Raw genomic sequence first — 20,645 nt, 5'->3', positions numbered from 1 at the left:
GTGGAAATCAACAGTACTGAATAATCAATGTGTTCAATATGCAGAGAGGCTCCAACTAGAATGTCACACACCATGGCAGAGTTTAACTTAGTGTCAATAGAGGAACACACTGAATTTACAACAAATTACTGAATTTCTGATTTTTTTGGTTTTGGGGTTTTTTTTCTCTGATGGATTTCTTGTACTTCATGTGTCTACTGTCACTTAGGGATTATGAAAAGCTCTCTTTTTCTTGCAGATCACCCGGTGAATGAATTTTTGGATCTGTTCAATCGCCACATGCTTCCTCATGCAATAGATGAAACCCACATTGATGCAGAGTCCGCTCAGACTGAACCCTGTACTTCAGACTCTGTGCAGGATTCGTCTGAATATATAATACTGGATCCTTTCTTTCCAAACTATGCAGAGTTTGAAGAAGATGAAGACTGTGAAAATACTACTGATGTTACAACTCCTCCAGCTTTGCAGTTCATCAATGGGAAGCAACAAGTTACGAGCGCACCTAAAAGCACAAAAGCTGAGGAAGCGAGGAGTGACCAAATTGAAAGCGTTGCACATTCCAAAAATGTGACCTTTTCTCAAATCAATGAAACAAACACATTTATAATAAATGAATCTGAAGCTTCTGGTACTATGCAACCAAGCAAAGCTGGAGAAGTTATAGGGTCGTTTGAGGTTACACAACCAACGTCAGGGGCTGCAATGTTAGAACCTGTCTATAGTGGGGAGTCTGAAGTTGTTACAACAGATAAATCAGTAGCCACCACTCCTTCACACGAGCAGTCTCTGCAAAACAATAGAGAGACCATGACATGGCAGGGAACTGAGGAGAGCTCTACTAAAGGTAGCAAAAATCTGCTTTTAATTTCTAGTGAATCCTCTGGAGATGGCTCCACCGAATCTGATCTGTCCACTTCAGCCTTAGAAATCACGACAGAAAGGAAAGAGGATGAAAAAAATTCTGGTATAACATCTTCTCCTGATGGTTTTACTGTGGAAAGTTCTGCTGTAACTGCTTCTCTGGAGGCAGCTTTTATTCCTGCTACAGTAGATGAAGGTGTAACTGACCTTATTCCAGAAGAGGCAACCCCTGCTCCAGGAGACCATTATAAAACAACTATTAAACTTATTGCAAATTCCCCTGTTGAAAATGTTCTGGAAACAAGTCATACAGCAAAGCCTGAGATGAGTGCTGCTTCTTTTATGGTTCTAGAAGGCTCTGGAGATGTAAAAGATAGCATCACTTTAACTTCAGCTGTGACAGAGGAAGTAGCAGTAACAGAAACACTTTCAATGAAAGACATTTCCTTGGGCTCCAGCACAGCACTGCCAACACAATTTTCTGTAACTGATTCAGGAATCACCTCTGCTTTGCCCAGAGCTATAAGTACTCCTTACTCTGCTTTTGATCAAAGTCCTGAAGTAACTGTTGCCACCACCTCTGTGTCTGAACTTATTAGGGAAAAAACATTTGCCAGCTCTCTTGTAACTGAAAAGGGTATTGATGATGAAAAAGAAATACAGACCACTGTTTATGCAGGTCACCAAAATTCAGCTACTGCTCCAGAGGAAAATTTGGATTTGAGTGAACTTGGGAGCACTACAAGTGAAGGTGGAACTGTAAGTCAAGGGCCACTCAGAAAAACAGTACCAGGTACCATAGGTTCTGAAATCAAAAAGGTCACCACCATTCCTCTCTTGAGAGAGAAGAAGCTTTTTGTAAATGAAGGATCAGCAGAAGAGCCAGCAGACATATTTTCAGGGGGTCCCACAAGCAAAGTGGTAAGTATTGGCTCCCCATTTATTGATCCAGGTTCTGGAGACATAGATTTTATCATTGAGTCTGCTACTTTGACTTCGGTTCCGTTAAGGCCTGTCACTGAAACACAAACAGAAAGGTATGAAGGAAAAGTTTACAGCACAGATGATGCTTCACCGAAGGATGCAACAACAGAATATGAAAAGCAGTCAAGAATAGATGAATCTGCAGTAACAGTTTTGAGTACTGGGTCAGAGAACCTCACAGAGGGGTCTGGAGTAGAAAGTCAGATGTACCTGGATATGTTTAGCACAAAAACCCCAGGAGAACCAAACAAGGAAACAGTACCAACCTACACAGCTCCTTCTGACATAAAATCTGGTTCTATAAGAGAGATAACATCTCACATTGCACCAGGAATTGACACTGGAGATTCAGAAACAGGTCAGGCCACATCATCTCCAGGATCAGTGGTCAGTAACAACCCTCACGAGGATGTGGTGACACACGGTACTGGCGGTATAAAAGCAGTAGCTGAACCTACAGAAAGCAAAGATGCAAAAGTTGGTTCTTCAACGGTCTCACTGGGCAAGATTTTCCTGATTGAGCATGGCTCTGGAGAAGAAATCAAAGATGACAGCAGCACCACAAAACTTATGTCTAATGGACCTACTGAAGAAATATTTGGAGGTCATTTCTCAATTACTGACCAGGGATCTGGAGAACCAGACACATCCACTGGATCATTTGCAAAAACTGCAGTTGCCCCTACCGGGAGACCAGAAACATGGGAGAAGGATGACAGACAAGCTGTCAGCACATCACCTCTGGATCTTGCCTCCACTACAGACACTGATGAGCAGGTCACAAGTTCTGAACACGAAGTAACCTCTGTGGGAACTGCATGGGACATGAGAACTGAAGAGAAAACCATTGATGAGCTGGCAGTGAGAACATTTTCCACGAAGATTCCTTTGATGGAAGAGATACATTCTGGGGAAGAGAGGCCAAGTGAAATTTCTCCAAAAGCTTTGGAATCTTCTGAAGAAACAACAACAGACCTGTTCTTTAGAAGTACACAGGCTAGCCATGTACACCCGGGATATTTACACGTTCCGACTCTCAGTCCATATTTGGAAGAAAAAGAATTAGAAACTGAACCTGTTAAAAAAATACTTTTGCCATTTAATGATGACAAAGTAACTGAGGCTGTAACAATTGAAAGGAAATTCATCAGCTCTCCAGTCATAGTTATAGAGCAAGAGGAGGAGCTGGTGCCAAACATTTTCCCTACAAAAGATATTCCCCGAACATTCACGACACCTACGGAAGAAAAACTGTCACATGACGAGCTCATTGGTGATCCACTGTTTTCAGGACAGGGGTCGGGAGATGACCTTGCTGTTCTTCCTTCTGTAGTGCCATTTACTGTCGAGGAGATCAAGGCTACCTCAAGTCCTCAAACTTCCCAACCCGCAAATATGGGACCTGAACTTTCCACTGACAAGACACAAGACTTTGAAAGAGGAAGCACTCCAGCAAATGCTGAAGTTAATGAAGAAGTCACAAGCGCTGTAGCTGAGCTGCTGCCAGAAACTGGAGACCAATTCCCCACCTCCACGTTCTTCAGCTCCCCAGCTTTAGCAGAAGCCAGCTCCAAGAGCTTCATCTCTAAAGAGATTGAGGACACCACACATTATTTTGTTGAGAATGAAGAACCTCAGGAGAAGGAAACTGACTATAGGAAAGGCGAAAATGAAACAGACAAGACAATAGCCACTTCTAAAGCTATTTCTCAAGGGGAAAATTCACAATTTCTGATTAAAGGTGGCACAGCTCCTGTATCTGTTATACTGAATGGAACTCCCAATCCTGAAACAGAGGAATCTCCTGTAACATCAACAACAAAAGTGCCAGGCAGAGTATTACCTGAGAGCTCTGGGGAAGGATCTGGCTGGGCTGGTGTTTCAGATTCATCTTCCCCTGATATGTTTACTCATTTCTCAATACCCACTGTGTCCAAAGTAGAACTAAATGTTTCATCTAGTGTTCCTGGACGTGTTTATTCCAATGTTATGACCACAGAGGCACCGAGAGATGGATCACAGACTGCAATCACACGGCTAGCCTCCCTTTTTACAGAAGAAACAGAGGTTGTTGCAAATCCGTCTGCTGTTCATCCAAAGGCAGCTTCATCAGAAGAACTAACAAGCGACACTGGGTTATATGAAAAAATTATTCCCATGATTGATGACAAAAGAAGTGTTATACTGAACGTTTCTGTTTATGGTGATATTACCCTGATTGAAGAACGACTGCAAACCCCACCAGAAGAAACAACTATTATAGACATGGATCACCCAAAGTCAATGCCTGAGGATATAATAAGTGTGCAGACAATGCCAAATCATGTTACACAGTCAACATATGATGATAGCACGACAGCTGAAGGAGAGAACTATCATTCCACTCCCAAGTTTTCCATAGCCAAAGAAAAGACACTTGGATCTGGTTATAGTCTTCCTCTGACTACTTCCAGTCCACCAAGCAGAGAGTTGGTGACTTCTGGGCACAGACCAACCTCAGATGACATGGATTTGGGTTCAGGGAATGACGTGAATTTCTCCACAGAAACACCCACTACCACTGAACCCTCTGAACTGGGCATTTTCCTTCCCACAGTGCCATCTCTGGCAAGCCCTCAGGTACCTCACGAGTCTAAACCTGATGTAACCAGCCCCACAGAAGACACCTATGAGCCAAGTACTTCAGCAAACAACCAAGTAATAGCAGATCAGAGTGAAACAGTCTCTGGCTTTTCTGGGATGGGCCAAGAAGGACTGGCTGATAACCAGCCCGTGGTTCCTTCTCTTACACCGCTTGTAACTGGCAAGCCAGAAGAGGCTTTGACAACCGGCAGGCTTGAGTTAGGTGTTGTCACCACACAGCCTACATCCCAGCTGACAACTGTGTCACCTACCACGAGTGCAGGGAATCGTCCCACCATGTACATGAATATGAAATCAGCATCAGCAGAGTACGAGGAAACAGATCCAGTGAGTTTTTATTCTGTTCCTCAAACTCCTAAATCCTCAGTAACTGTTCATTTAGTAAACGGAGTATCTGAGTATCCTGAGGTAATCATTACGAGCACATCATCATCATCATCATCATCATCATCATCATTGTCATTGTCATCATCATCATCATTGTCATCAAGGGATTCACATCAGTCCAATCATTCATCAGGAGAAATCTTCAAAGAGGTTAGTTCTGATATTACAGTAACATATAAACCACCCACTACTGACCTTCTTGACACAACAGAGCCTTCTCTGCTGGAGCTTTCTCCCGAGCCTGGTTTGGACAGCACAAGCACGGAAAGTACCCCTCACTTTGGTAGGCTTCTAACAGGCAGGCCAGAGGAGACAGAAATCCCTGTAACTGATTTAGCTGGTGAGGAAGAAGCTGATGTTTCTGGAGATTCTCCATCAACACGTGTCTTGCCTACTGCTTTTCTGAATTTTGGAGAAAGAGCGAGCACAGATGTTCCAAAAATCAGTACAACAAAAGTCGAGGTTTCGTCGGGGAGAGTGAATAACCCCCGCCAAGAGGAAGACAGGAGTACTGAGAGACAAAACCCTTGGCTTGCATCCACAACTGTTTCAGACTCACCCAACAGCATTGAAAGTGAAGGATTTAAGCCTGGCCAGGAAGCAGTGACAATGCTAATGTCGACTTCCCAGCTTTTAGAGGGAGGCACAGAAACACAATCAGCTTTGTTTGGTCAGGGGGAGATCACAACCATCTCTTCTAACATTGCAACAAACAGCCTTGCCCCTGGAAACAGTCCCTACCAAAACGAGCCGTCAACAGTGAGCTCTGAGGAGCCAAGCACTGTGGAAGCCGTAACTTCGACATTTTCCCTTCCGGAAGTCACAAACGGATCAGATTTCGTGATTGGCACCAGTGTGGGTTCAGTTGAAGGCACAGCAGTGCAAATTCCAGGTAACTTCCCAACTATGATCCCTGTCGTGTTATGTGTGTTGTGGTACTTGTGAAGGTGTTGCCCAAGCTCTGGTAAGAGGTGTGACAATCAGAGCTCCGTGTGAAATGACAGTGGACCTCGTCACCCTCCAGCTGAGAAATCGGCCTGGTTGTGACTCTGCAAGGTGGAGGAGGATTGGGGGGGGTGCCAAAAAACCCAAGCCCAGTGACTTTCCATTGGTGTTTGCATCGTGGAGCTCTGGATCAGACTGGAGGTAACTAGCCAGTTCTAAAAGACAGGAAGGTAACATTGGCTGTGGTAGGGCATTCAGCTGGAATGATTTCATTCACCAGTTTCCATGTTTCAGTTTTAATCTGATGGCTTTTCTTGTGAGCGTGGTGATAGTTTTTACACAGTTGGTTTATAGGTAGGGCTGTTTCTAACATCTTGACTTAAAAAGCAACAGCGCACATTTTAGGATCAGAGTTTTCTGTAAAAATCTTGACCTACAAGATAACTTTTCACAAAAGAGGAAACCAAGACGTTGTTTTCAGCCTGTCTGTAGCTTTAACTGGTTGATACAGTGTCTGTCTCTTAAAAATTACAAAACTTTTTGTTAGATGTCATTTGCCACAGTATTTTTTTTCCCCATGATGGTTATTGGGCACCATTTCATCAAATACATGGGTGATGCCAGTAGAGTCACTTCAATTCATATTTTGTCTAGGTACAGCCGAGGAAAGAACTGAGCTGGCCAGATTTTGTAGGGTTTTCTATTATTTTTTCTCAACTAATCCAGGTAGCTGTCGATTTGAAAATGTTTACTGGGCAATTATCCAGTCTGTAGGAGGACAAACAGACAGCAAACACACAAAAAACACCATTAAGGTTCTTAACAGAGCCCACATTTGTGACTTTCAGTGAAACAGTCCTAAAACAAGCACCCTGTCGAATGGATGGGATCAGATCCTTTCCAAAACCTCCAAGGTGAAATCCTTAATTACTTGATTACAATCCTAAACTTATGTACATAGGATTTCCCTCTGGGGGCTTTCAGCTGGACCTTCTGCATTCCCACACCTAGACAGGGAACTTGTTATTAAGAAGACTTTGAATGTCTAATTTGCAAAAGTAAAATAGATGTTCTTACTTTTTTTTTTTTTTTTCCATAAATCGTTGTCAGATTGTTTTGGGAAAATGTGATCAAAAAATCTTAATTTTTCTCAAGCCTCTGACTTACAGAACTCTCTTACCCATTTTGTAAGTTTTCAAAGGCAGGGCTTTATTTTTGCATCCCACAAGGACTGTCTCCAGGATTTCCTTCTCTGTCTGAGAAACTAACTCTTAGAAATGGTTTAGTGTGTACTTGTTTGTGTGAGTGAGTGCTCCTAGGCATGAAATCAAATGCACATACCCAGGTATCTAAACTCAGTGGAAATAAACATCACTGGAAGGCATAAACCTCTTCAAGGAAATGGTATTTAAAAGCTAACTCCCGTAACAACCGAAGATTTCACAGCAGGTAAGTTTTCATCTTAATGTTTAGTCCAGTTACAAATGTATTCAGTGCCTTTGTTTGTAGTCTTTAAATGTATTTTTAAGAAAGGCAAGTGGGAAATACACATGTGAGAAAAGAAATAAGACTTTGTGGGCATTGACTGATTAAATATGAGGGAGCCAAACAGCAGCAGCCAGTCAGTATGTTCTGTGTACCCTGTCATTCTGCATAAACTAACCCTGTTCAAGAAAAAAGCATTTTCCATTCATTTTGCATATGTTTAACTGTTTTCAGCTATAATTAATTGTCATGTCATGCAAACTAAATCCTCAGCAGAGTATCATGACTGCCAAATGCAGTACAGATTGCTGTGAAAAAAGTATAATTCTGAGAGTAATTTACATTGGTTTGTAGTAAATGCCATATTGTTGTTAAAGTTGAAAGTAGTGATGCCTGAAGACAAGCTTTACTGTTTTATAAATCTTATTTTCAGTAGTTGAGTATGTTAATAGAGTTTCTGTAGCTACAGTAAAGCCTGCACCACCAATGCAGCAGTGAAGAAAGATTTTTTTTTTCTCCCAAAAATCAAAAATACACCATTTTCTTGAAACTAGGGAGTCAAATTCCTTTTTCTACTTGTTTAACAGGCCAAGATCCATGCAAGAGCAACCCCTGCCTCAATGGTGGTACCTGCTACCCACGTGGTTCCTTCTACATCTGTACCTGTCTGCCAGGTTTCAACGGGGAGCAGTGTGAATTAGGTAATCTGGTGCCATCTGGGTGCTGATTAACTCAGGTTTAAAGCTGTTGTACATGAGATCTGGTGTGGTTTGAAGTTGAAGCCTGCATGGACATTTGAAAAATTCTACACTGAGGCCCTACTTCAGGACAATTGAATGGAGAGTTCCCCATCTTCTCTCCCATTTTCTCTCTCCCCATAAAGTGCACAGATTTGTGCACTTTAACACAGGAGTTAAAGGAGATGTAAATGAACTGCAGGAGCTGGAATTCACAGCGTTGAATTCCAAAACACACCAAATAAAACAAAATAGACATTAATATTTGGGATAGTTCCCTAAGAGCTTCACATCGTTACTTGAAAGGATGGTAAAAAAAACCTGATCCCAAACGTGGCTGTGAAGCTGAGCACTGAACACAAACTTGAAAACTTTTGCAGGAAAATTTAAATATTATCATAATCGTATGCATCTTTGGTATAAATGAGTATTTTGGTAAAAATTCCAGCTGAGAAACCTCCTCCAGTTTCCTGTGACATCTTTGCACCTCCTGTGACTGTAGATTTCAAGAGACTCACCTGTACAGTTCAGACTAACCAGCTTTTCCCTCCAGAAAGCCAGCCAAAGTACGATAAAATGACTGGACCTGGTGTAACATTTGATCAGAGCATATTTTAAAATAGAAATATATTTTTTTAAAGCCTCCCAATGATGCAGCAATTATTTCTAGTTGTTTGTTGGTTTGTGGATAAGTCCAGCTTCTTTCTTGTATTTTAATGAGCGAATGACTACCAGCAGTTCACTTTTGGATGGAGATGTTTGCAAAATCTGCATTGAAGTTTAAGCTGCGATTGTTTCAGAGGAGCAGCACTCATTAGGAAACATCACATGATCTTTATGAAGACACATACTAGGTTATAACTGGTGCAGAAGCAACTTGTGCTGAAAATAATTATATAAAATGAAGTTTTGCTCCAATTTAAAACATGAAGACAAGGTATTTTAGCAGCTAGAGGACGCAGGGATAGATATGTTAGTTGTTTACTGTTCAAGACCATGAGTGCTATGATGTTTTGTCCTTCTCTTGATAAGATTAGACAAGGAAGAAATGAGAAATGCAAACCAATGCCAGGGCCTGCTGCTCTGCAGATTGAAATTAGCAGTCTATTTAATGCTACATGATAAGAGTTCCAATAATTGAGTTTGGTGAAGACATTCGAGGTCCCTGGTGGTTAATGGGAATTTTTGTTGTGCCAGGGTCACATGCACAGGTCAAGTTTTCCCCCAGGAGAAGGCTGCACGCTGCATGGCATTCCTCTTTCTCATCCACACAGTGACCACTGGGATCTTTTGCAATACCTCATTCTTCTGCTCTGAACTGGTCCCAGTCACCAGCGTGACTAAGGCTGCAGAACATTTCCCTCCTGGGAGCTGGGTGGGTAATAAAACCACTTCTATTTTGTGCTGCAGATATCGATGAGTGCCAGTCCAACCCGTGTCGGAACGGAGCCACGTGCATAGACGGCCTCAACACCTTCACCTGCCTGTGCCTGCCCAGCTACGTTGGGGCTCTCTGTGAACAAGGTAAGGGCTGTCCCCTAACCTGTGCTCCTGGACACCCATTTCCATCCCAACAGCCCTCTGGAGTAATGGGGCAAAGCCTCCTAAAAAATGAGAAGGTGGAAGAAACTGACAAAAATCTGCGGGAAGTCACCAGTAGTGAGGAGAGCTCCTAATTTTTGTTAGACTTCCCTGACTTGTGGCTCAGGGTTTTTCCCCATCTCTCATTTTGCACAATCCCTATTGACATGCTAACCTGAGTGGAAGCCATGCTGCCAGGTACCCAATATAAACTGATATATTGGGCAAGTTCTGTGTCAAAACAACAGCTCTCAGGTGTTGCTTTTCAGCGACAGTTTTCAGGTGCCTCCAAGCCTGCTTGCTTTTGTTGGCTTGCGAACTGCTGGGAAGGCACATAATGAGGCTCTCTCATTACTGTAGTGATGCCTAATGATTGGGAGCAGAGTTACTTTCTGGCTGAGTGTTTCTCCTAAAGAATCACATGTAGTGTAAAAGACTTATCAGAATCCATCACCTCCAAAAAAGCATCAGTGAGATGTAGGAATAGTTTAATGAATAAGACAGATTATATATTCATCCACTAGGGACCACAGCTTTGACAACTTCATCCCACAGTTTTTGAAATTATTTGTTCAGGGATTATTTTAGGAAAAGTAGGTGTAGGATTATCATTACAAGGAGATTGTAAAAGTCTTTCTAAGATGGAGAAGTGAAATAAAGATTGAAAAGCCAAGTGCCTGTAGTTGTCAGAAAATTGCCTGCAAGAAATCCCACTGCATTCACAGGAAACATTCACAGTGCAAGATGCTTACTCAATATGTGGGAGGAGGAATAGGGTAGCAACATTTGTTCTGTCAATAAAATTAATGAAGGCATTTCCGTTGGGAAAAAGGAATGGTGTATTAAAGTGTACTTGCTAAAGCTTATGAAATTTTTTTTCCTTTTTCTTCAGCTGAATGATTTTGGTCACAGGTGAATGAACTAAACCTTTGGATTTGCCTAATTAATATTGTGTATTTTCATGTCTGTTTCTCAGCTTCAGTGAAGAGTGGTTTGCAAACTCTTCCAGCTCAACCTGTAGAGATTTGTTTGTTAGATATGAAAAATCTCAGTGCTGATCAGCTCCAGCATTTTCACTGTTTAACCTTTTCAGCAGTCTGGCTAACCTTGTAAGTTGAGAAGGCTTTCTGAATCTTGTCTCCCAAATTAAAAATTGATGGTATTTTCACACCAAAAGAAATAAATGTTCTCACTCCCTTCCTCCTCCCCTTCATTCCAGCAAATCCATAGCAGTCAGTGGCTCTGAGTGCCATGGTAGCTTTAAGCTGCTTTTTATGACCAACCTGAGAGTGCATTTTAGGTGGTTAATGGGAACATTTCCTAGTTTGTCAATCAGAACCAGAGCTGTGCTCTCTCAGCTTTGGAATTTAAATTTCCTCCACTTAAAGTCCTGCAGTGGTTTGGGACTTGGGAAAAGGTTTTAGTGCCAAATTTCCACTCCACCAGACAAAATAAAACTGTGTTGGCGATTCAGACATGGTTGTCTGGCAAGCAGGCTTTATTTCAAGGCATCAGTCCTGACCTCACTAGATTTAAAGACCAGCCAGGACGACAGAATGTGCACCTCGGTGCCACAGGAAAGGTGGAGCTCAGCACACCGAGATTATATTTCATTACTTCTTTTTTTTATTATTTTTTTTAAAATTTCAAATATACTATTCATTTCACAAAGCTTAAAAAAAAAAAAAATCAGGCTGAAGGGATTTCTTAGGCACAGTGCAGAGCATTCAAAATGCCGTGGGAGGGAATGGAATCAGGGAGCATTCGCTGCCGTTGGAAATGAAGCTCAGAGTAGGAGATGACCACATCTGCACCCACTACATTTGTGCAGAAAAAAAATGCAGAGCTCAGAATTTCACCCAAATGCCCCTGTGGGACTGCTCTGGACTAAGGGATCTTCGGCAGGGGTATCATGCTTGTGTCAGCATTTGGAGGGGACAGCGCAGCTGCACATCAGGGAGCTCTGGCAGTGGGGAAGTTAAAGGAACCTTCTGGGTGATCTAATCCAGGCTGAGGCAAATCAGTCCTGAGTCTCAGGGAGCTGGAACTGGCTCCCTGACAGCCCTTCCTCTTGCCAGGTGGAAAGGGTTCAGCAAACTGAGCTCGGGAACATCTTCCTGAAGAGGGCTGCATTTGATGCTAGAAATAGTGCAGCTGAAAGTTCCTTGAAAAGTTGCTTTTAAACTAGATTGTTAGCTCAGTTAAGACAGCACCACTTCTGGTGCATGTGAGATTAAAAGGGATAATATCTTCTTTTGCCCAGTGCCTGTATCTTTTTAAAGGAAAGATGCATATTCTACTTGTCACTTTATGACATTTGAACATCACCCCTTAAAATTCATAAATATCCCCAAAACACTGTTTCAAAGAGTGACTGCGGGCTGCAGTAAATCTTGGTGTGAGTTTTATTCTGGGAGAGCCATGAGTCTTTCCATTGTCATCCCTCTGTGAAAGGCCCCTATGACAACTCTCAGGAAATGGTAGAGACTTGCAATTTGAACCTCAGTTTTAAGGGCGAGTTCTCTTTATGAGAACTGGATGAGCTCCTCTGTAGATTTTCCTCTTCCTTCCTTGGCTGGCTAGACTTTCCTTTTCTTTTTCTCCGTTTGCTGCTCTAGCTGGTGTCTACCTGCTCTCAAGGAGAGTTTTAAACTCAAGGTTTGGCTTTCTTGCAGCTGGACATGTGCGCAAAAATGGCACATGTGTGTTTGTAACAGGACACGCCTCCTCGGGGTAATTCAACCAGCTGTTCCCTTCCAGGTTTTGAAAACAAAAGAACTGTGGTTTTCAGCCACCCTATCAGGAGCCGTGTTTTGTTATAAGCCAAGTTCATTGTTTCAATGTCTGTGATTACTCCAATCTCATTTAATTCACTTTGTTCCCAGGGCTTGGTTGGTTGGGGTTGAAGTAGTTGAGAAGGGCTTAAGGAAAAGATAATTTCTGAAGACAGATGGTCTCTTTCTGATGTCTATCAGCTGAAAAGGGATTATTTTGGATATTTACTAGAGAAATATTTACTAGAGAAAAGTTTCTCCTCAAGATGTGTGGGCTAAGTGCCTCCAGCATTTCCTCATTAGCTGAAGGCAGAGGGTCACTGATAAAATTCACAGCTGAGTAAGACTCTCATTATGTTCTGGTACCTGTGCCAGTCTTTATTTCCTTTAAGCCTCTTCTGGAATTTCTTTAAAGACAAGGGACCTATTGTCAGCAGCTATTGAAAAAGCAGTACCTATTTATGTATCAAACCTGCAGAGAACTGTTTTTTTAATGCGGTATTTAGGGATGTTGTTACACATGTCCAACTGCAGTTACAGAGAACAGAAGCTGTGAGAGCAACTCCTTGCACACACCACTGAAAACCCCTGTAAATTGTCATAAATCCTAGATGCATTTTAAAACACCACAAGTATGGTGAGCAGTGTTTCAGTCTTTCCATCACATGCTGGAATAAGGTTACAGAAATCTGTGATTGGGTACACAATGAGAAGTTAGTGCCTGCACCTACTCTGCTCACTGTGGTTGGGTCAGAAAATTTACAGCCACCTGCAATTAGGGTCTAGTGGTTCAGTAAAGGCACAAAAAATTTATACCCATAGGGAACCCTTTTACCTTTGTGTCACCCTTTCATCTTTCTTCGAGTAAGGGATGCATGCTGGGCACAAAGCACTGCAGAGGTGAAACTGTCCCCACATTTTTACTTGCCTGGTTTGCATTTTTCATCCTCTTGAATCTTCCTTTCCCTATTCGTTTTTTCCCTCTTCTTATCAACCTCTCCTATTAAAAAAAAAAACAAAAAAGCAACTCCCGAAAATGCCAACAACACAAACACCAAAAGCAAAACTCCCCCAAAAACAACCCCAGAATTCCCAACCACTCCCCAAAACAAAAAAATTCTCTTCTCCACCATCTAAAAACATATGTATTTTACAGCCATCTGTATCTGTTCTGTCCCTTTTTTGGTTGTGTTTGTTTGTTTGTTTGTTTTAAGGTTTGGGATACACACCGGCACAGAAGTTACTTAACTTTTACCTTTGTCACTGCTTGGCACCTTTTACCCTAAGAAGAGCAATTGTATTATTCATGAATCATGCTAAAGCAATTATATCTCATTTTGTGAATGCAGTCCTCTCAGTTTTGTGTTTTCAAGCCTCTTTGCCTCCCCAGTGTGCCTTTCAGCAGATCTTCTCTCAAACCCTACACTTCTTCCCTAGCAAAGGCCAGGGAAGGCTTGATTAGAATAGCCTGGAAATCCTCTCTGGCCACATTTTTCTCTGCTCCTTGATATTATCTGACTTGTTTCCTGTGGGACAAAGGAGTCTCTGAACAAGATAAATAATAAAATCTTAAGTGCCTTCGCAAAGGACATAGGTCTGTTATTCAGCCTTGTGTGGTTAAACAAATGTTCTAGAAAACCCAAGGCAGACTAAACTTTAAAAATCACCTAGATGCCAGAGATTAAACCTGTGTCTGCAGCCTACATCTCACACAGAATACAAGAGGGAAAGAAATGAAAACTAACAATTTGGTTAGATAGATTACATTCCTTTATTCGTAGCTGGGATGACTCAAGGCAGAAACAGTTTTCTACAGTTCAACTTCGTGGAAATAGAAGGAGATAATCAGTGTAAGCTGTATTATGCCTTTGCATTTGGTACATTTGTGTCAATACTGATGACTTTTGCGAAATTATTTTGATACCAGACTCCTAAGACAATGACTACATTATTAGAGTCAGAGAAATTCTGACAAGCCTCTGATGTGATATGATTGCACTTTGAAATCCATTTATGCACAGTAAAATCTAGTTTGTGTCATGGGGGATTTAAACCCTTTTTTTAAAAAATAGACACTTTGGTGCGTCAAGATGAAAATGGCCTCTTCCTGCTGTGAATTAAGAACCAGCTCTGTGCTGTGAAAAACTATTTCACAGTTGTTTTTTAGGTGGTAGCAGCTCAAACCTAAGTAATCACTGAGTTAAGGTATTTGCAGTCACCAGCCCTTGGCATATTCTGCAATATTTGGCTGTTTCTGTACTAATGCAAAAAGAGCCCTTTTGGCCAAAGCATTGTTATTGACCACTGGCTACAGTGACTTACTGAACCTGAGAAATCCAGTTCCCATCCCAGAGCATCTCCACAGCTCTGGAAAGGCCGGAACAGTTGGCTTCAGATGCAGTTTTGCTCGGGGGATTGATAAAACTTGCTGGGAAGTAGCGGATTCCCGGTGGGTGGGTAGGGCAGGGGAGGCCAGGCCTTGTGTTTCTGTTCCTCAGCATCCTGCCACTGAGGCCCCTCAGCGTGAGCCACCCCGTGCTGAGATAGCCATGGCTGGAAGACGCTGTAATCTTGTGCTGAAATGTCCTATATGATGCCATTGCATCTGTCATGGCTCGAAACTCTCTGCATTTCCCCTGCTGTTTCTCCCACTCCTCCCCAAAACTCCCTCTTATCACTGGCAAGTCCTTCTCATCCTCGAGCACAGCTCAGACACATTCAGACATCACATTTGTTCTGCCCATCTTATTAATGCTGATTTTTTTCTGTGATTCGTCCCTGCAGAAGCAAGCTTGGAACAGAAACTCTGTTGTTTTTTGACATGCATTCTGTTTACAGCTGCCTAACCTTGACAAAATAACTAACGTCAAATCCACGGATTGTTCCTCTTCCAAGGCTTGTGTTTATTTCTCTTTGGGTTGAAAAGATACAGTAGCTGATGTGAATTCTTTCTGTGATGCGTTCTTATCAGCACAATGCCTCTTGCAAGCACAGACAGCGCGCAATTTCATTACTTTTTGTTTCAGCTTTGCAAACTTCCTGACAAATTGATGCCTAAAGTTGACTTTGTCAAAGAACATGGGTTTTGGGGGAGGGGTAGGGGTGGGAGGTGTGAGTTCAGAAACATAATATTGCATCCTTGCTTCTGGGGGCTGAACAATCGCAATAATTTCCCTTCCTATAATGTTCAGTTATCAGTTTCTTCCAAACTTAAGTTAGTACAGGCACTCAAAGAACCATTTGTCCTTGCAAGTAAAAACTCCCATCCCCACGTACAGGTTCAGAAAACTCTGATGAAATGTAGACTCCCTGCAGTCCAACATCCAGGCATTTCATCCACCCAGGGTTACGGATGAAGATGTCCTCCTGAAATTGCCCAGATTCAGCCTAATTTGATTAGCGGAAACCCACAAAGCGTCCAATTGCAATTATGCATCTTAGATAAGTAATATTCTCACAGCTTGTGCTGAAACTGGGTAAGCAGAAGTGCCTGACAGTGAAGTCTCAAGGATGGCTGTTTGCTTTTGCACGCCTTAACAGACGGGTTTTTTTCTCAAAGCTTTGCCCCACGGAAAACCCATTGGCGTAGAAGAGACGCGCCTGGTTTTGGTGCACTGACAGGGATGTGCTTTGTCTGTTTGCTGCAGACACGGAGACGTGTGACTACGGCTGGCACAAGTTCCAGGGGCAGTGCTACAAGTACTTCGCGCACCGGCGCACGTGGGACACGGCGGAGCGGGAGTGCCGCTTGCAGGGAGCACACCTGACCAGCATCCTGTCCCACGAGGAGCAGATCTTTGTCAACCGTGCGTACCCACAGGGTCCTTCTGCCTCACATTGCGGGTGCCACAAGACCAGAGAGATCTGAAGGTGTCAGAGAGCGTCCAAAGGAGGGTCATGGAGATGGGGAAGGGTTTAGGGAGGAGCTGAGGGCATTTGGCCTGTCCAGTTGGAGGAGACTGAGGTCAGACCTCATTGCAGTCTCCAACATCCTCCTGAGCGGCAGCTCCAATCTGCTCTCTGTGACAGGGACAGGACCCAGGGAACGGCTGGAGATGGACCAGGGCAGGCTCAGGCTGGAGAGCAGGGAAAGGTTCTTCCCCCAGAGGCTGCTGGGCACTGCCCAGGCTCCCCAGGGAATGGTCCCGGCCCCGAGGCTGCCAGAGCTCCAGGAGCGTTGGGACAGCGCTGCCAGGGATGCCCAGGGTGGGGTTGTTGGGGGGTCTGGGCAGGGCCAGGAGTGGGACTGGATCATCCCTGTGGGTCCCTTCCTGCTCAGGATATTCTGTGACTCTAAGCAAGAGGAGTCACTGAGGGCTCAGAGCTGGTGAGATCTCCTCCTCACCACTCAGCTTTTACATCTCCAACTTAAAACACAATTTTAGAATGTTTAAAAGGCACACTTTGTGTTATAAATGTTTACTTCTGCAGTTAATACAAGTTGTCTATCACTATTAAGTTATTATTTGTTAAATAGAAAAAACTTTTTTGGGGAGGAGGAAAACAGGAACTTTTGTTTTTGCATTGAAAGTTTTTGAAACACTTATTTTCTGGAGACTGAAGGGTTTTTGTATATATGACATCAAGCCAATGCCACCATATATCATGTTAGTTAGGCATAAAGAAGTAGTTCCTGTGTGTCACATTGCACAGTCTGGACAACACTGGTCTCAGCCTAACCAAAGCTTGAAAACTGTAGATTAAAATATGTGATTGTAACATTTTTTAAATTTGTTTTTCTCCCCTTCATATGTTCTCAGGTAGTAAACTAATTCTGTTTGCTTTGGTGGACACCATCGGGAGTGAAGAGACAGGGTCGGTTAAACCTGTTAGATGAGAATCTGCATCTTTATACACATCCCAAATTAAAATCAAGAAGCTGAAAAAGAGCCTCTAAACCAGTCGTTAGCACAAAGAGCAGAAGAACCTTCAGAACAGGATGTCTGATTCACTCTGTGCAAATTATTTTCTTTGGTGAAATCTCTTCCATTTATGGGAAGGTTAATAAAAATACCCTTCTGGTTCCCTAGGTATTGGCCACGACTACCAGTGGATTGGCCTCAATGACAAGATGTTTGAGCGTGACTTCCGCTGGACTGATGGTAGCCCACTGGTAAGATGCCTTTGAGCTGAAATCACTCGCTCGTTTCTTTTTGTGGTGGCTTATCAAATTCCCACCAGCAAAGAGGGAAGCTGTGTGGTAAAAAATACCCAAATAACAATAATAATAAAAAAAGAAAAAACCAAAAAAAAAAAAAAAAAACCCTCAAAACCCTGTCACTAAATATGGACCCAAGCAAGCAGCCAGTAAATTCATTTTGGGACACCTAATATTTTGTGGTTTAGTTCTAAAGTCTTTTTCTTAGTTCCTGTTATTGTATGTGTGGGAACTCTCGAAGGATTCAAACAGAAACACTCAGAAATCTGAGACTGGGGTAATTTAAGGGTCTCTGCTGGAGATGCTTTGTGCTCGTCTTGTGCAAGGACATGTGTGGCAATTCTCCTCACTCACCAGGATGCATTTTTGGGTGATGATCTGGCATCCAAGCTCTCTGCTGGGTCTCTGGGGTGCACAGAGGAGCCTCACAAGTATTTCTGGAGCCTGCTCTGTGTGGCAGCTCTGCAGCAGCCAACCTCAGCTGGTTCAGGAGGCCTGTAACCCATAATTTACCTGTAAAATTTTAAGATGCTGTTGATACCTCTTGCTGCCTTAAAACAAAAAAGAAAATCAGCAGAAGGAGATGGAAAACCTCTTCAGCCACGATCAATGAACCTAAGTCAAAGGGCTGATAGACACAGGAAAAAATCAAGCTCTTCCCCATTCAAAATAATCCCTTCTGCAGGAGGGACAGGTGATTTATTTGCTGTTGAGCACCCACTGAAGCACATTACATTAAGAAAAAGCCCAAACTGCTTATTATTTTCCCTTCCAGTTGTGAACTCTTAAATCAGAGAGCATCTGGGCCCAGGTGTTGTTGCTGCAGCTGATGTAGAAAGACACCTGGGCCAAGGCAGGCTTTATTTATTGCCATTTCATGTAAATAACCGGAGCCCTGAAGTTCTCTGAAATGGCACATAAATGAGACTTTTCTTGAGGACATGGCAGTGTGTGGCAGGTGACAGCACAGAGGGATGGGAAACGGTGGTGGAAGTTTCTGTTGTCGGCCTGGTGGCTCAGGGCATCTGGGCTGGGACCAAGGCACCCGCCGGTGATTCCAGACGCCAAACCTTGCAATGCAAAACAGGATAAATGCTTAAATATTCCAAAGACAGGTTTGTTGTGCCAGTGAATGATGAATCACTCTGGTCTGGTGGAAGGTAGGTGTCCCTGCCCATGGTCCCTCCCAGTCCAAAGCACTTTGTGATTCTATGGATTTGAGGAAATTAAAATTAGAGCTGAGATGCTATTTTTTTAATTCAGGCTACTGACTGAATGGAGCATTATATTTTGACTGTAATTTTCAATTTTAAGAAATTAAGATATTCTAGGAACAGAGTGGTACCATCTGTCCAACAGATTTCTGTTCTGATTGATCTTTTTTCCACCTTATTTTTCTTTCATTTTTAACAACTTCCCTCTGTCTCTTCCTTCGGAAACAATTTAGGTGTCTCTTGAAATCATTTATGTTCATTGCTTCTATAGATTTCCCTCATAACTTCTTCCATATGGTTTCTGGATCCCATAGTTCTGAGCAGCTGCCTCATTTGTTCCCTTTTCCCTGTTTTTTAACTCATTTCTCATAATTTCTAACCACTCTTGTGGTTACAGAGATTTATTACTTCTCTAGTAATTAATAGGAATGATAACATAATTAAATATATGCATCAAATCTATTTTCCTGATGATGTCCTAAAATTGCAGTGAATTTAATACTATCCTGGCAGAAAACTTTCATCTTTCATGCATTTGCAGGTGAGCAGAATTCATGATAGCTTTAAACGCATTAGCATAATTTGTGATCATAAAAATTAGCATTATTACACCAATGCTCAGGTTCTAACTGTGTTTTAGAGGTGGCTCTTGCCTATAGCCAAAATTTAAATAGCCTTGATCTGTTTTATGCATCAGGGTGCATCTGTATTCAGCTGTTTCTAAATTTGTTTCCCAACTCTTTGCACTCTCCAAATAAATATTATCTATCCACAATTCTTTTCAACACTTCTGGCATAGGGGAACATTTGTCAAGCCTGGTGGGGATCCCCCTGATATCAGTTTTCTTGGAGATGCTATCGGGAAAGTAATTGTGCAGCTACAAGTGGTGCACATTCATCTTTATCTTGATACTTCTTTGAATTTTCTCCAATAACAGCTTGGTTTAATCCAAAAAATCATGCTTGCATGACTTTATGAAGTCTAATGGATTAAAAATAAACCCCTAACAGTTCTGATGGTTGGTAAACTTAAAAGAAAAAGCAAATTAACAACAACAACAATAGCAGCAAGACATGTTGTGGGTGACAAGTTTTAGTGATTTCTCTGTCACATGAATTTTCTTTCTGAACCGAAACAAGCCCCTAGAATTAGGAATCCCTGAACCACAGGTTCCACCACAGCTTTTGCCGTGTGATATTTTATTGGCAATTTTGGGAAAAGGGATCAAATACCTTTTCTTTTTTTCTTTCTTTGTACCTAAAATATTTTTGAAGCAATGCATTCAATGGAAGGAAATCAGTAATTTTTGACATTTTCAGCCCCTGACAAGTTGTGTTTTTCTGGATTTTTTTAAACTGAGGCCAACAGCTAGCCACCATTAAATATGATATTTGGGCAAAGCATGTACATGAGAGTCTAGAATTAAGGTTCTTACTGGGAAACCTACACTGAACCTAAAGTAGTCTTGACAGGCTCTCAGTCTTTCTGAAAAAGACTGTTTAGGTGCCTAATAGTGGAATAAGCATAATCAGCCACCTTTGATACCTTGGAATTCCTTCTTTTTCACCCCCGTAGAAAATGTTCTCTGTTAACAATTCGTCAAAACCAGCAGTAGCAGCAGTCCAAAAAAAAAAAAAGCCCCTCTATTCCTGTGCACATTTTTTGAGCTTCAACTGGAATTTATGTTGAACTTGCAAAAATAATGCCAGTAAGCAAGCCTTGGAAAAGATGAAGAGTGATCTTGTAAATACATGCTCCAGCTCTCAGAATTCCTGGAGGAAAATGCTGGTGTCTGGAACAGTGAAGCAAGTACAATCAAATCCAGTGAGAAAGCAAGAAATAGTATTTAAATCTTCTCAGCCCACACGACTT

General features: G+C 42.3%; 1 protein-coding gene across 5 annotated transcripts in view; it reads left to right on the top strand.

The window, feature by feature from the left end:
• The window catches only part of VCAN (versican), a 98,722-nt gene that overhangs the window by 65,007 nt on the left and 13,070 nt on the right, over positions 1-20,645 (top strand). For 3 of the 5 annotated variants that reach the window (XM_048291529.1, XM_048291530.1, XM_048291531.1), the window contains 5 exons: positions 239-5,770; positions 7,896-8,009; positions 9,456-9,569; positions 16,048-16,206; positions 17,431-17,513. In XM_048291529.1, the coding sequence (XP_048147486.1) occupies positions 239-5,770; positions 7,896-8,009; positions 9,456-9,569; positions 16,048-16,206; positions 17,431-17,513 (6,002 nt within the window). The remainder of the gene's footprint in view (positions 1-238; positions 5,771-7,895; positions 8,010-9,455; positions 9,570-16,047; positions 16,207-17,430; positions 17,514-20,645) is intronic. The other 2 variants (XM_048291532.1, XM_048291533.1) reach the window with 1 other exon arrangement.

This window comes from Corvus hawaiiensis, chromosome Z, assembly GCF_020740725.1.
Source record: "Corvus hawaiiensis isolate bCorHaw1 chromosome Z, bCorHaw1.pri.cur, whole genome shotgun sequence".
Lineage (NCBI taxonomy): Eukaryota > Metazoa > Chordata > Aves > Passeriformes > Corvidae > Corvus > Corvus hawaiiensis.
The sequence above is the reverse complement of the archived record's forward strand: the minus strand, read 5'-3'. Positions and strand labels throughout refer to the sequence as shown.